The sequence below is a fragment of the Carlito syrichta genome, unplaced genomic scaffold (genome assembly GCF_000164805.1).
Source record: "Carlito syrichta isolate Samal-C Ts95f unplaced genomic scaffold, Tarsius_syrichta-2.0.1 Scaffold303708, whole genome shotgun sequence".
Taxonomy (NCBI): Eukaryota; Metazoa; Chordata; class Mammalia; order Primates; family Tarsiidae; genus Carlito; species Carlito syrichta.
The window spans coordinates 212,829-227,247 of NW_007247804.1; the positions used below are offsets into that span (position 1 = coordinate 212,829).

The 14,419-nt window shown below is 35.7% G+C and overlaps 1 protein-coding gene across 1 annotated transcript in view; it reads left to right on the forward strand.

The window, feature by feature from the left end:
* The first annotated feature begins 490 nt into the window (after positions 1-490).
* LOC103261466 (protein PRRC2A-like) overlaps positions 491-14,419 on the forward strand; it is a 27,837-nt gene continuing 13,908 nt past the window's right edge. The window contains exon 1 of the mRNA XM_021712898.1: positions 491-581. Coding sequence (XP_021568573.1) covers positions 491-581 — 91 coding nt within the window. The remainder of the gene's footprint in view (positions 582-14,419) is intronic.

Below are 14,419 nucleotides of genomic sequence, written 5' to 3' on the forward strand. Positions count from 1 at the left end.
GTTTCACGGGTATTTACTTATCTTCAAACTCATCAGGTTGTATACATTAAGTATATAAAGCTTTTTGAATGTCAATCATACCTCAATAAAGTGGTTAAAATGCTCTACAAATACTTAATTTCTTCAAGTACCTTGGGAGACAGCAACTATTACCATTTTATAGATATAATACATAACTGATGCTCAGTGATGACAAATGACTTTTTCAATATCACAAGGTTGGCAAAATGGAAGAGTAGGGCTTTAAACTAAAATCTGCTTGTCTTTAAAGTCTTTCTCCGTTGTACTAAACAATAGAAAGGAAACAATTGTGGTAAATGTCTATTTGACTCATTTTCTGGGTCCTCACTTGAAGGTTGTCATATTTTAGAGCTTACATACAATACAAGTGAACCCACTTTTTTCAGTTTTATGCTGGCTCTTTAACCTGCTAGAATTGTGCATCCATTGAGAAAGCCAATATAGCACACAGCCTGTTACATTAGTTAGGATGCCATTCAAAGTACAGCTGCCAGACACTTCTGCCAAAGGAAATTTCACTATAAAAGTGCTGGTGCTGAAGGCTATTGAGCTACCTATTTGTAAGAGCTATCTGAAGTCATTTTTCTTTTCATTCGGTATCACCAACAGTGGGCAATCCTTTAGATCCTATATTGTTTTTCTGGTCATTCTCAGAACAGCAGTCTCAGCCAATGGTTGCCTGAATATATCAATCTCTTGTGGTTTCTGTTCTGATTATGTTTTGGAGGTGCCAAGAGATAGAGGGTGAAACTGAACTACTAACATATGCGTAACTTAAGTAGGGTTTGTTTCAAACAGACTGTTCTGTAAGCCTCTAAGATTTGTTACATAAGCCACGTTTATTTTCTGAAATTTGGGAGAACAAAATTGAGTTTCGTTTCTTCCTTTGTATTTCATTTAAGGTCTAATACAGGTGTTCACAGCATTTGTTACTCTTAATTTTTATTAATTTCTTTCCTCTAGATTGTCAACTTTATCAGATACAGAAATCTTGGTTGCCTTCTTCAATATATTACTTGCAAGAATCTTATATGGATCATGGCATGGATTAAGCATTTAAAAGGATAATTATTGAATGAATAACTTAATTATGAAAGTCTGATATCTTTGATTATTGCAAACTTTTTCACTGTGTTACAAAAAAGAGCGATAATCACCTGTGTCCTATAGAACAAGCTTCCCAAATCTTCAAACCCGAGGATCTTGTTAAAATGTAGTCAGCTTTAGTAGAGATGGGCAGGGCCTGAAGTTCTACATTTCTAACAAGTTCCTGGATGATGCTACAGTGCTGGTCCTCAGACATTTTGAGAAGTATCTGGTAGAACAGCTCAGTCATCAACTGCTACACTCATGTTCCCACTTCTTCCTCGAATTTCATTTATTCTCTGGCTGGCCTAACTGACTTTCCATCAGCTATGCATTAACCAGCTTTAGATAGATTTATATAGATAAATTTCTGTGACTATTCAGCCTGGGGCATGCTAGATGGGCACTCTGTCTGAGAAGCAACTCAATTGCAAGTTATAGCCTTCGGTTTACAGGATCTGTCCTTGTGACTTTTGATTTAGGGTTCATATCTAAAACCTCCATTTATTTTCTTTGTGTCACTCTCTTAATACAAATAGTGCACATCTCTGTCAGCAGGCACTCAGGGCTGACTTTTTACCTTATTGTCACATGCTTTGGAGGATATGCCAAAATAAAATTTGTGTGTGTGGCAGCCCGTGTTTTAAGCCAGATGATTCTGAAAATACCCTACTAAATGTCACAAGCATCTATCCAGAAATTTTACCAGCAGATGGGATCAAATCATACATGTTTCTTGATATTTATGGAGATTCCCTTCCTATATATGCGGTTATTGTGAGGGATAAGTAAAGCATCCAACTCAGCTGTGTGATAAGAGCTCAGTGAAGGGAGCTAGTAAAGTATTTTATTCAGGGTATTATTTAATTTCATTATTATTGCCTTGATGTGTTTTTGGTGCTACACAATATAGACATTTAATTAATTTCAGTTGGATAAAAAACAAATGTCACTTATTCTTAACTGGCTGGAAACTGAGACGTTCTGTCCCTGGCCCTAACCCTGACTCAAGCTATTTGCTGACCATCTTTTTAATAAAAGGAGAACAATTTTTCACATCATTGAATTCTATTCAGGCTTTTTTTTTTAAATCTCAAAAAGTTCTTAAGAAATGACTTTATTCTTTTTATCCTCCTAAACACTTTCCAAGCTCCATCAACTTCCCTTTTTACAATGGTCTATGGTTTAGGCACCTTTAAAAAAAATTCTTTCTATTTTTAATTTATACTTTAATTTTATAGTTCTACGTCTTTCTTAACTTACATTATCTCATATTTAATATTAGGTTATAGTTTTCTTATACATTGCAACTATATTTTCCTGCTATTCTTTTATTATCTGTTAGCACCTTAATCAGGACTTTTTCCTTTTGTTCTTAGGATATAATTTCATGGGGTTGGATAGCATCCTTTTCTTCTTTTCATGTCTAATGAGATAGGTTTTCCTGTATTCTCAGGCGTAGGTTCCTGTGCAGGAGTAGGGTGGGCCAAGGAACTTTCTTAGTTTTATTGCTCAAAGACTTTCTCTGCCGTAGTATTGAAATATGACCTCTCTGTGTAGACAAGTCCTCAGATCTGAAATCTGCCTTCTCTGCATATTTTGTATCTAGTAACGGAATCCCTGGTGTTTCTGACCTATTTAATTCAGACTCTATTCCTGATGGATTTTCTTTTTCTTCAGTGTAGGATTCTGTTATTGGGAGGAAGATTGCGCTGGGTATTTCTGAGGTTCTCAAGGGCTGAAGTAGCCCCAGAAAATCCTGCTTCTTCCAGAAACCCTTGCTAAGTTGGTGTAGTCTTTTCTGGTCTTGCTAAAGTATGTTTGCTAATTATTCCACCCATAGTAACATCTCTTTTGAAGGTTATTTGATGGAAGCAAGTAAAGTGAACTTTGAGGGCCCTTAAGATGATCAGAATTCCCTATATCTTCCTTCCACTATTTCTGCAAAGCTGCTAAATCCATGCAGATTTGATCCCTCTCACTCACATTCTAAGTATTGTGGAGGATGTCTATGCAATCCCAGATGCTCTGTCAGTTTTTAAGAGAGGATTCAAAGAGTGATCAACTGAAAATAATCACCTGCAAAGCTTTTGAAAAATATCAATGCCTACCTTTTGCTTCTACGATTCATTCAGTCTGAAGTGGGATCCAGGCACCAGCATTTTAATAAGGCTTCCAGTGTGTTCTAAAGTGCAACCATGCCAGGTAACTACTGCTCCAGGTCAATTCCATGTTTGATTTTCAATTTAATTGATGAATAGTTTGCCTAGTCAACCCACAAGGCAGACTAAACACAACTAGAAGTCATTCTTTCAGTACAAATTCAGAATGCCTTTTTCTCATAGACATGCAAAAATTAAATCTTTTCTGAAAAACTCTTCTGCAATGTCACCTTTATTTTTCCACTCTCACTGTCATAAAATATTTTGTAAGGTTAAAAACTTATGTTTATGGAATGTGAGTATAGAAAAAGAATTTCTCTTCTAGTCAAAACTTGGTCCTAACTCAAATATTCCTATTGTTAAATGTTTTTCCATTAATTGCATTCAAAGAATTACTAGGTTTTTAGTTTCTTGGGACTGAGAAGAGATTTGCTTAATTTCACACTGTATTAAAAAAACAAAAACAAAAAACAGCACAGTGAATATAATTTTACTACAGAAAGTGATGGCAATTATGTATACATAATTTAAAATTTTTTCTTCGTATTGAATTTTCTTAAGGCAAGAGGTAATATTCATCTTCAGTAACTTTAGTGCTTAGAAGATATATGGCATAAAGCAATGAAAAATTTGTTAAATAATGAAATTTCATATGAGATGAATTACTAAAATGCTAACAATTCATTCAAAAAGTTTTTTTCCTACCAGCTGTGTAAATAGTTTGCCTAGCTAGCCCACATAATGTTTAAAAGTTAAATTTAATAATCTTTGTTAGATTTAAAGTATATGCATTTCTAGAAACATCGGAAGATGTGCGATTAGATTGCTTCATTTATAAAACAACTTCAAGAATAAAATGGTATGTCAGAGAAGTAAATTTTAAAAATTAAGAGAACAGTCTTTAAAATTAAAGAATATATTTAGAGTACGCTCTTTAGAAAAGTCTGGCTTAATGTCCAACTTTCGGTGCCCTGATCATGTGAATGTGAATCTTTGATATTAATTTTCTTGTACAATTTTATTTCTTTGTCTAACCTTATTACATGTAATAGTATACAAATTATATGCATATTATAAATATACATATCTATATATACCTATATATGATATATAATACATTAATAAAATATGTATTTTAAAAGAGGTTTATTGTTTGTACAAGAAACACTAGGCATTCTGTTTATAACACAATCTATTCTATTCAGTTCAAATTCCTGACATGTAATAACTGTGTGTTCTTATATTCAGTCAAACATTTTCCCATTTTTCTATAGTGAGGTGAAATGAACTCAAGACTAAATAAACTGATCAATTCAGCAAGGAAAAATAAATTAGAATTTAAGAAAAGCTTTGTTTGCTTTGAAATATATCACAACATCCTAGTTTGGCAGGGGACTTTATTAATCTATTATATTCCTCATCTAAGGATATATTTGAACTTGAGTAAAACTGTTTTTATAGTATGCGATACAGTAGTTTGGACTGGTGAGGGGTGACATGAATAGTTTATGAATTACAGAAATGAGAATACATTATTTACCTTATCTTGTGTATTATTTTTATAAATAGTTAAATAGTTTATCAGTACATGTAGGATATTCATGCACATTTAAAAAAAATTAAGTGACAGAGTTCATTTTCTACTATTTCTAGATTCCCCAAAGAAGACTCTGCCTGATTTAGATTATGGTCCAATACAAATAGAAAAGGTGACACAGGTGTGAAGTGGTTCACTATTGTAAAGGGTGGCCTTTGGTAATGATAATAAAAACATAAAGCTGTTACTCTTTTTTCTCTTCTCATAAAAAGGCACAGGAGTGAGCTTCCATACTGGATAGTGCTGTTTTTAAATAAAAGTCAGGAGTGGTCTTGATTCAAAATTTAGCATAAAACATAGTATTAGAATTGATCACCCTGGAGGCTATAAATACAAAATGTCTGACAAAAGCCCTGACAAATAAGAAATTTATCAGAAAACAAACGAATTGAGGATCACATATAACAAATCAGCAGCAGAGCTTTGTTGAGCTGTCTTTTTTCTGCTGAGGAGAGATAAGATTGATTGGTGCAACTTTAGGCAACCTCCCTTAGGCAACAATAAGGACACAAAGAGTAGGGGGGGAGGGATAGTGTAAATATATAGTTGGGGAGTTTCATTAGGAAACAAGGAAAAAAATCAGTAAGATATCTCCAGGGAAAGGGAATTAGCAGCTGGCATGCCAAGCAAATATGAACTCTTGTCACTTATCACATTGACTGTGATTATCTCTGCCTTGCTTACTATAATTAGAAATAAAAAGTGGGTTTTTTTTCTTTCTGGAAATAAACAATCTCTTGTTTCCTAATATAGGACGTAAAAATATGTAGATTATATAGTTGCTTGATTAACATTCTGAGTATTTTATTTCTAGCCCTCTAATATGATAGTTTTCAACATGCTTGTATTTGTAAACTAATTACACATTATTAACCAGTTAAGAAAAGCAAATCTATTTATTTCATCAATTTAGATAAAGCATGTTTTTCCAATTGATTGGTCATAACAAATGCTTGAGAAACAAAAGGACAGTTAGAAAATACTTTTAAAGTATTCACTTTTATAGGACTCTAAGCATTTCAGGTTATGTTATTTATTTCTATTACTCAAATTATAAAAAAGAACCGAACAAAATTTGTGTGTAGCTAGAGATCTCTGCCAGATTGGATTTTTTTCCTCTGGAGGAAGAATAATCTATGCATTCTAAAATTGCAATTCCATGAAGCAAAATGATCATCAAGGTACATGAATTAAACCAATATTTTAATTTTAAAATACATTATAAATGTCTAGGAAATATATGTTTAGGGAAATTATTTTTAAGACATATTTGTAAGGCGGTCTCAAGGATATATATCAGTGTTGTCACATAAATTGTTACATAGAAAATTGGTGGTTGAAACCAGCCCAGACACTTCTTTCCATTAAATAGAGTAGAAACACTCCAGTTTTTCTAAGTGCCTTTGCTCACATTACTCAGTAAAAATGCCAAGAAGTGCTATGGTATAGTGGATAACAGTATGGTTTCGGAAATCTGATGGTCTTTGGGTCAAATTACAGTTTAGCCACTTAGCTTTCTGACTTTTTGCATGTTATTTAACTGCTCCATGTTCTCATCTGAAAAAATGGGGCCAATTAATAATCCCAGCTTAATGAAGAGTAGCTGGATTAATGCATGCAATGTATTCAAGACAGTGCCTGGCACATAGCAACTCTCAGATTGTAGTTATTATTATTTTGCTATGATTTCCTTGAATCACAAGATTTGGCAACACTATAAGAAGATACTTAGTTGTTTAAAAATATATGTATATAGGGGCCTCATCAAACTAATGAGCATCTGCAAAGCAAAAGAAACCATCAACAGAGCAGGGAGACAGCCCACAGAATGGGAAAAAATATTTGCCAACTGTATATCTGACAAAGGCCTAATATCTAGGATCTACAAGGAACTCAAACATGCCGAAAGGAAAAAAAGAAACAAACAGTCCCACTAAAAAGTGGGCAAAAGACATGCATAGACACTTCTCAAAAGAAGATATACAGGCAGCCAACAGACACATGAAAAAGGGCTCAGCCTCACTCATCATCAGAGAAATGTAAATCCAAACCACATTGAGATACCACCTAACTTCACCCAGTAAGAACGGCCATCATTAATAAAACAAACAACAACAGATGCTGATGAGGATGCAGAGAAAAAGGAATGCTTCTACAGTGCTGGTGGGAATGCAAACTAGTGCAATCACTTTGGAAGACAGTGTGGCGATTTTTGAAAGAACTAGAAATTGACCTTCCATACGACCCAGCAATTCCCCTATTGGGATTATACCCAGAGGTACTCAAATCATTTTACAAAAAAAATACCTGCACATGTATGTTTGTTGCACTATTCACAATAGCAAAAACATGGAACCAACCATGTTGCCCATTGAAGCTGGACTGCATAAAAAAATGTAGTACATATACACAATGGAATATTATGCAGCCATAAAGAAGGACAAACATATGGTCTTCACAGCAACTTGGATTTTTTAGAGTCGATCATACTCAGTGATCTATCATAAAAACAAAGGACAGAGTACCATATGTTCTCACTCATAAGCAGAACTTGAACAATTATAAAACTATAAGAAAGGGATTGGCAGTAGTGGGAAACTGTCAAGGGAGGGGAGTAGGATTGGTAGTTGAGAGAAACTGCTAGGGGAGGGAGGGGCATACCTCATTAACAAGGATACCTGCATAATCAAGGTTTGTATACCTAACCCTGAATTGTATCCCACATCTTTATAATAATAATAATAAAATAATGTGTGTGTGTGTGTGTGTATACATACACATATGATTAAAAAAACAAAACAATAAAGGAGGGCCAGGGGCTTATGGGCTCAGCCTGTAATCCCAGCACTTTGGGAGACTGAGGTGAGTGGATTGCCTGAGCCCATGGGTTTGAAACCAGCCAGGGCAATTTGATGAGACCTAGTCTCTACATAAATGAAAAAAATTAGCTGGGTGTAGTAGCATGTGCCTGTAGTTCCGGCTACTTGCAAGGCTGAGGTGGAAGGATCACCAGAGGTTGACGCTGGACTGGGCCATGAGTGTGCCACTGCAGTCTAACTTGGGTGACAGAATGAGACTCTAACTCAGAAAAAAAAAAAAAAAAAAAAAAGAAAAAGAAAAGAAAGAAGGGATGAACAGTTGATTCTTGCAACAGGACTCTGGGCTTATTTTTAGACTAGGCACCTACAAATGAACTGTGCATGTGGGCGTTTGAATTTAATTTTCAAACTTCAAATTAATTGAGTTGTATCAGAAAATGTCAAGAATCCCCTTCTTCCAAAAACCTTCTTTCACATGTATGATGGAAACCCAGTACTCTATCTAGTTTTTAACCCTGGTTGGATTAATTAATGAGAAGTTAAATATCTTTAGATTTCAGGATAAGTAATAATATTTCTCATGCAGACAATTAAGGAAGTGTGAAATGTTTAAAACTTTTAAGCTATTACTGTATTTTTGAACCATTTAACATAAGATTGTACTGGTTAGTTTAGTTTTTCATAATAAATTAACTTCTATATTTGTTTTTCTAGAATACCTTGTCAGTCTTGATCAGTTTAACATAAACATGTGTTAAAAATGACTTAGATCACAAAGACATTAATTCAGTATGATGTTAGACTCAACTTAAGTAGTTTATCATTCCAACCCTCAGTTTCATTGTTAAAATTAAGTGTTTATTTTAATCTATCTTTAAATTTTTAATACTTTTATATAAACACATTGAATGATTGTATTTAATTTTTAAGTGGAATAACATCTGTGCTCCAAGCTTTTGTAACTGAATTTGCGATTTGTCCAAAAGTCTCAATCTCTTAGCTTATATTTTAGTATTGGATGGTTTGTGGAAAATAAAATGTAACTGTGAAAAAAAAAATATATATAAGAATATTTTTGATTTAGTAATTTTTTTCTGCTAAAAACACTGTCAATGTTTTCTAGATTTTATTAAATAATGTCCAAATGAGAAGTTTACCACACGAGCTACTCCACAATGGGTCAGCCTACTTCTTCAGATTTTTCTTCCATAGCTCACCTCCCTCCTACTACACTCCTGGGCCCTGTTAACCTCCCTTCTAGAACATTTCATTCACTTTTGGTAAACATATCTCTTTGACTACCACAGCATTGCTTTGCTCATGCTATGTCTTTTGTTGGAATATCCTTTTCCATGTTTTGGAAATTCATATCCTTATCAGTTTTTAAAATCTTGTACAAATTAAATACATTCTTAAATTCCCCATGTTGCCTCCCTGACTTGTCCATCTGCCATGGTGTGTGTGGGGGCAAGCCCTCCCTTCTTTGATCTAGAAAATTTAATCTATTTTTCTCTCCTATGAAAGTTATTTATGTATTTGTCTTCTTTCTCCTATTTGCCTGAAAGGCAGAGTATATGTCTTTCTCATCTGTGTTCTGCCTTCCCAGCACAGCATTTTGCACAGAGGAGATGCTGTATGAGTACTTACAGAGTAAATGGCTATTGCATTTGTGATGTTTTTAAAACTAGCATCTATTAGCTAACACTGACAACTACTCATGACAAGTTCAAGGAATTCTTAAGAATGAAGAAAAATTTATTTTAGTAATTATCATTGTAAATTTTGTAAAGATTCTAAATCTTATCAGCATGACCTAACCTTAATTTAGAAATGAAAACTTTGTTTTTATAGATCTAAAATTTGAATATCTTTTTGTGCTAACTAAGGGGACCTAATCTTGACTATTTAGATTCTGAACTATTTAAAAAATAAAACATATTAACTTGCCTGGATTATTTAGATAATTATCTGAATTCTCCATTTCTTGTGGTTTATTTCAATAACTCTTCTTACTCAGTTTTCTGATTTTCTTTCTTTGGCAGATGACAAATTCTCTGACCCCAAAAACTCATTTTAGTGTCAGTAATCAGATTGTGATGTGGTCTGCTAACAACTTTGTTCCTGCTTCATGAACCAATGACCCTGCTGGGGATAGAGAATAACCACATCCCCAAATCTCCTTGGTCAGTCTAGTTGGTACAATTTACCAAAAAGCCTGGTCTCTTTGGATGCAGGATAACAATGAAGATGATGATGAAAGTATCTTATACACAGTCAATGCTTTATTATTCTTTTAAAAAGCACTTTCATAATTGGTATAATAAAGATTTAACCACTGAATTTTTTCTTCCTTTTTTAGCTTTTAACTACAAACAACCTTTATCATCAGGAAACACAAAAATACATGTAGAAATGTGAGACTGGGACAACTCCTTGAACACATTTGCCGAACAGTGTCCTAAATTGCAACAAGCATGGATATTTATTTATTCACTGAGTGCCTACTGTGTGCCACATGCCATTTTAGACACAATGGTTTTACAAAGATTTTCTAAACAATAAGAGTAATTAAGTCAGGCTCAGTGGCTCAGCCTGTAATCCCACACCTTTGGGAGACTGAGGTGAGTGGATTGCCTGAGCCCACGCATTCGAGACCCGCCTGGGCAGCGAGACCTCATCTCTACAAAAAATCAAAAAATCAGCGGGGTGTGGTAGTGCATGCCTGTAATTTCAGCTACTTAGAGGGCTGAGGTGGAAGGATTACCGGAGCCCAGCAGGTCGGGGCTGTGGTGGCTGGGAGCAGCCACTGCACTCCAGTCTGGGTGACAGAGTGAGACTCCAACTCAAAAAAAAAAAAAAAGAGTAATTAATTTTTATTGGTATCATTTTTCATGTTAAATTACAATTTTTTATTTGTTCAAGAATAAATTTTATTTTGTTCAAGAATCTTGAATAGCTTTCCCAGACTTTGTGCTGCTGCTGTTTCCAACTGTTACTGAACTAGTTTAGGAAGGCAGGGAAAGATATAGTAGGATTAAATTCCACAAAGAAAAGAAGTGAAAAAAAGATACTCAAAGGAAATTCAAGGGAAAACACCAAGAAGATTAAATTGAATGGACAGGAGGGAACTTCAATGAGACTGCTACTGGACATTGAACCTACACATATTCTGTTGAGAAATTTTTGCAAGGAGCCAAGCCCCTTGTGCCAAGGAGCCATGACCCCATGCCATGGAGCCAGGCCCTTCAGTGTCAGTGCCCTGAGAGCAGAGGAAGGAAATTCAGTGAGGCTGCTCATGGACATTTACCCTACACATTAAAGATTTGGGTGAGATTCAGTCAGAGTGTATGAGTCTCTGCTTAAAATAACTGGTACAGAGAAGAATATTCACCCTAGGGTGTCAGCAAAAGTTGTGTGAATGTTTGATTGGGTGGAGATATCAGAAGGAGAGGACCGAGATCTCCTGCTGAGGCAGCTCCCCTGTCCAGCTGCTTGGACCCCAGTGTGCTCTATGGCTCAGAGGTAGGCATCATCTCTACAGCACCAACTGGAAAGGACACACACACACACACAAATAAAACAGAAAGGATCACCTCCAGTAGGTTCTGCCTGCTGCTGCAGCCTTCATCCCAGACCAGACACCAGCAATGGGAACTGTGAAAAAATATACCAGAGAAACCCATCCAAAGTCCCAGCCAAGGAGATCCTGACACCCCATGCCCCAACTGAAGCATTTGTGGTCTGTCACTGCACCCTTGCAACCGAAGAACCCAACCTTAGATCACAGCAAAGTGGTGGTGACTTTTAAAGAGACCCAGCACCCCCTTTTCTAGTTATCCACAAGACATGTGAATCAGGTGGGCAACATTCTGAGCAACATGCAAGGAGAGAACTGAACATAAGTGGATCACCTAGGGGCAGTTCACAGCTTTCCCCCAACTCCATAGGGTAAACAAGGGGTTAGATTTGAAGCATTTGTGGTCTGTACTGCAACCTAAGAACCCAATTTCTGTTTAAGTTTTTTTCCATATAAATGCACATAGTAATCTCTGATAATCTTTTGTATTTCTTGGGGTCAATTGTGACTTCATCTTTTGCATTTCTGATTGTGTTTATTTGGGCATTTTCTGTGGTCTGCACTGCAACCTAAGAACCCAGTTGTCAGACAGCTTTTGGATCTTAGCAGTCTCAACATACCTCATTCAAAGCTCAAATCTGCAAGAGAGTAACATAGCTCCCCTGCTCCAACCCATCTTAAAAAATGGAGCTAGTTCAGAGGCTTGATCCAAGGGAGAATAGGGAGTTGAGCAAAAAGAAGTGAAAACTACTCCCTTTCACACTGAGTAATAGAAGCAAAGAAGGAAGAAGTATCCATCACAAATGAAGAAAAATCAAAGAAGAACACAGGTACCACACAAAGTGAAAAGAGGATAGTCAATGAGTATAGAGACCTTGGAACTCAAACAATGAAGCACACACAGATTGACTGGTCTCAGACCACAAATACAGAGATCAAGGAATGAATGGAAAAGATGAACAAGAACCAAGAAAAGCAAGACAAAAACATGAAAGAACTAATGGCCAAGATACTAACTATAAAGAATACAGTAAATGAAATAAATAATAAGCTGACAAGCATGGAAATCAGAATTAACCAGGCAGAAGAAAGAATCTCAGAACTTGAAGACCAAAATCTGGAACTAACCCAATCTGTTAAAAACATAGAAATGAAGCTTAAAAAGATGGAACAAAATCTTTAGGAGATGTGCTACTAAGTTAAGAGACCAAAACTAAGACTGATAAGTATCCCTGAAGCAGATAAGGAGAATGAGAGCAGCTTGGAACAAACATTCCAAGAGATCATCCAAGAAAACGTCCCCTATCTCATTAGTGATGCAACAATCTTAACACAAGAGATACATCAACCCCCTGCAAGTCATCAAATGAGAAGACCAACTCCTAGACACAGAGTAATTAGCTTACACAAAGTAGATATAAAATTAAAAAATCCTAAAGGCAACAAGACAGAAAGGTCAGACTACCTACCAAGGAAGACCAATTAGAATAGCAGTAGACTTATCTACAGAAACACTGCAGGCTAGAAGAGACTGGAGCCCAATCTTCAAAATACTCAAAGACAAACAATTCCAACAAAAATTTCCCACCCAGCTAAACCAAGCTTCATCAGTGGTGGAGAATTGAAATCCTTCCCAGACATTCAATCCCTAAGAGTGTATGTTACCTCCAGACTAGCTCTACAAGAGATGCTTAAGAAGGTATTAAGCACAGAAAAAAGGAAAAAAAAGAACAACCATGTTCTTCCCAAGAATACAAGAAAACAGAGAACCAATAAAGCATGCATCACAACTGCAAGATTGAAAACACACACATAAATCAACTCCAAAAGTCTATAAGAGCCTTATAATGGGGATAATCTCATATCTCAATAATCAGCCTGAATATGAATGGGCTAAATGCACCACTGAAAAAGCATGGAATGGAAAACTGGATAAAGAAACATGATGCAACAATATACTGTCTTCAGGAGATGCATCTCACCAGAAGAGACACTCACAGACTCAATGCTAGAGGATTGAAAACAAATTTTCAGGTGAGTGGAGCACAAAAGAAAGTAGGAGTCACAATCTTATTATTGGAAAAAATAGCCTTTAAGTTATCAAAAGTTAAAAAAATACAGATGGACACTACAAAATGATAAAATCTTCAATTTACCAACAAGAAATATCCATCCTAAACATATATGCACCAAACACAAGAGCATCAGCTTTTATTAAGCAGCTACTAAGTAAACTTTAAAAAGATATTGACTCTAACACTATCATAGCTTGGGGATTTAATACCCCACTGTCAATCATAGATAGACCATCGAGGCGAAAAAAATCAAGGAGATCTGGAACCTCAACCTGATGCTTGACAAAATGGACCTAATAGATACCCACTGAACACTCCACCCAACAACCACAGATTATACATTTTACTCTTCACCTCATGGAATGTACTCCAAGGTCATAAATCAAGTGTAAACTAATTTCATAAGATCAAAAAACTGTCATGCATATTCTCAGACCACAGTGGAATAAAAATAAACACCAACAAGTTGCCCCCCAAACCCATGAAGACATTGACACTAAATAGCATGATGCTGAACAACTCCTGGATCAACATGAAAATTAAAGAAGAAATTAAAAGACTCCTGGAAACAAATGAGAATGAAGAATCATCTTACAAAAACCTCTGGGATGCCATGAAATCAGTACTAAGAGCGAAATTCATATCTCTGTGAACACATATGAAGAAATTGGTGAGATCACAACTTAACAGCCTAAAAAGTCACTGGAAAAACAAGCCCACCAAAACCCTAACTTCAGCAGAAGAATCCAGATCACTAAAATAAAAGCCCAAATATGGGACATAGAAAACAAAAATATCATAGAAAAAAAATCAACAAAACAAAAAGCTGGTCCTTTGAAAGGATAAACAAGATTGATGGGCCCTTAGCAATAATTACCAAAGAAAAGAGAGAAAATGCCCAAATAAACACAATCAGAACTGCAAAAGATGAAGTCACAATTAGAAATTGCAAGCTGGGCTCGGTGACTCAGCCTGTAATCCCACGCCTTTGGGAGGCTGAGGTGAGTGGATTGCCTGAGCCTGCAGGTTCGAGACCCGCCTGGGCAGCGAGACCTCATTTTTACAATAAATTAAAAAATCAG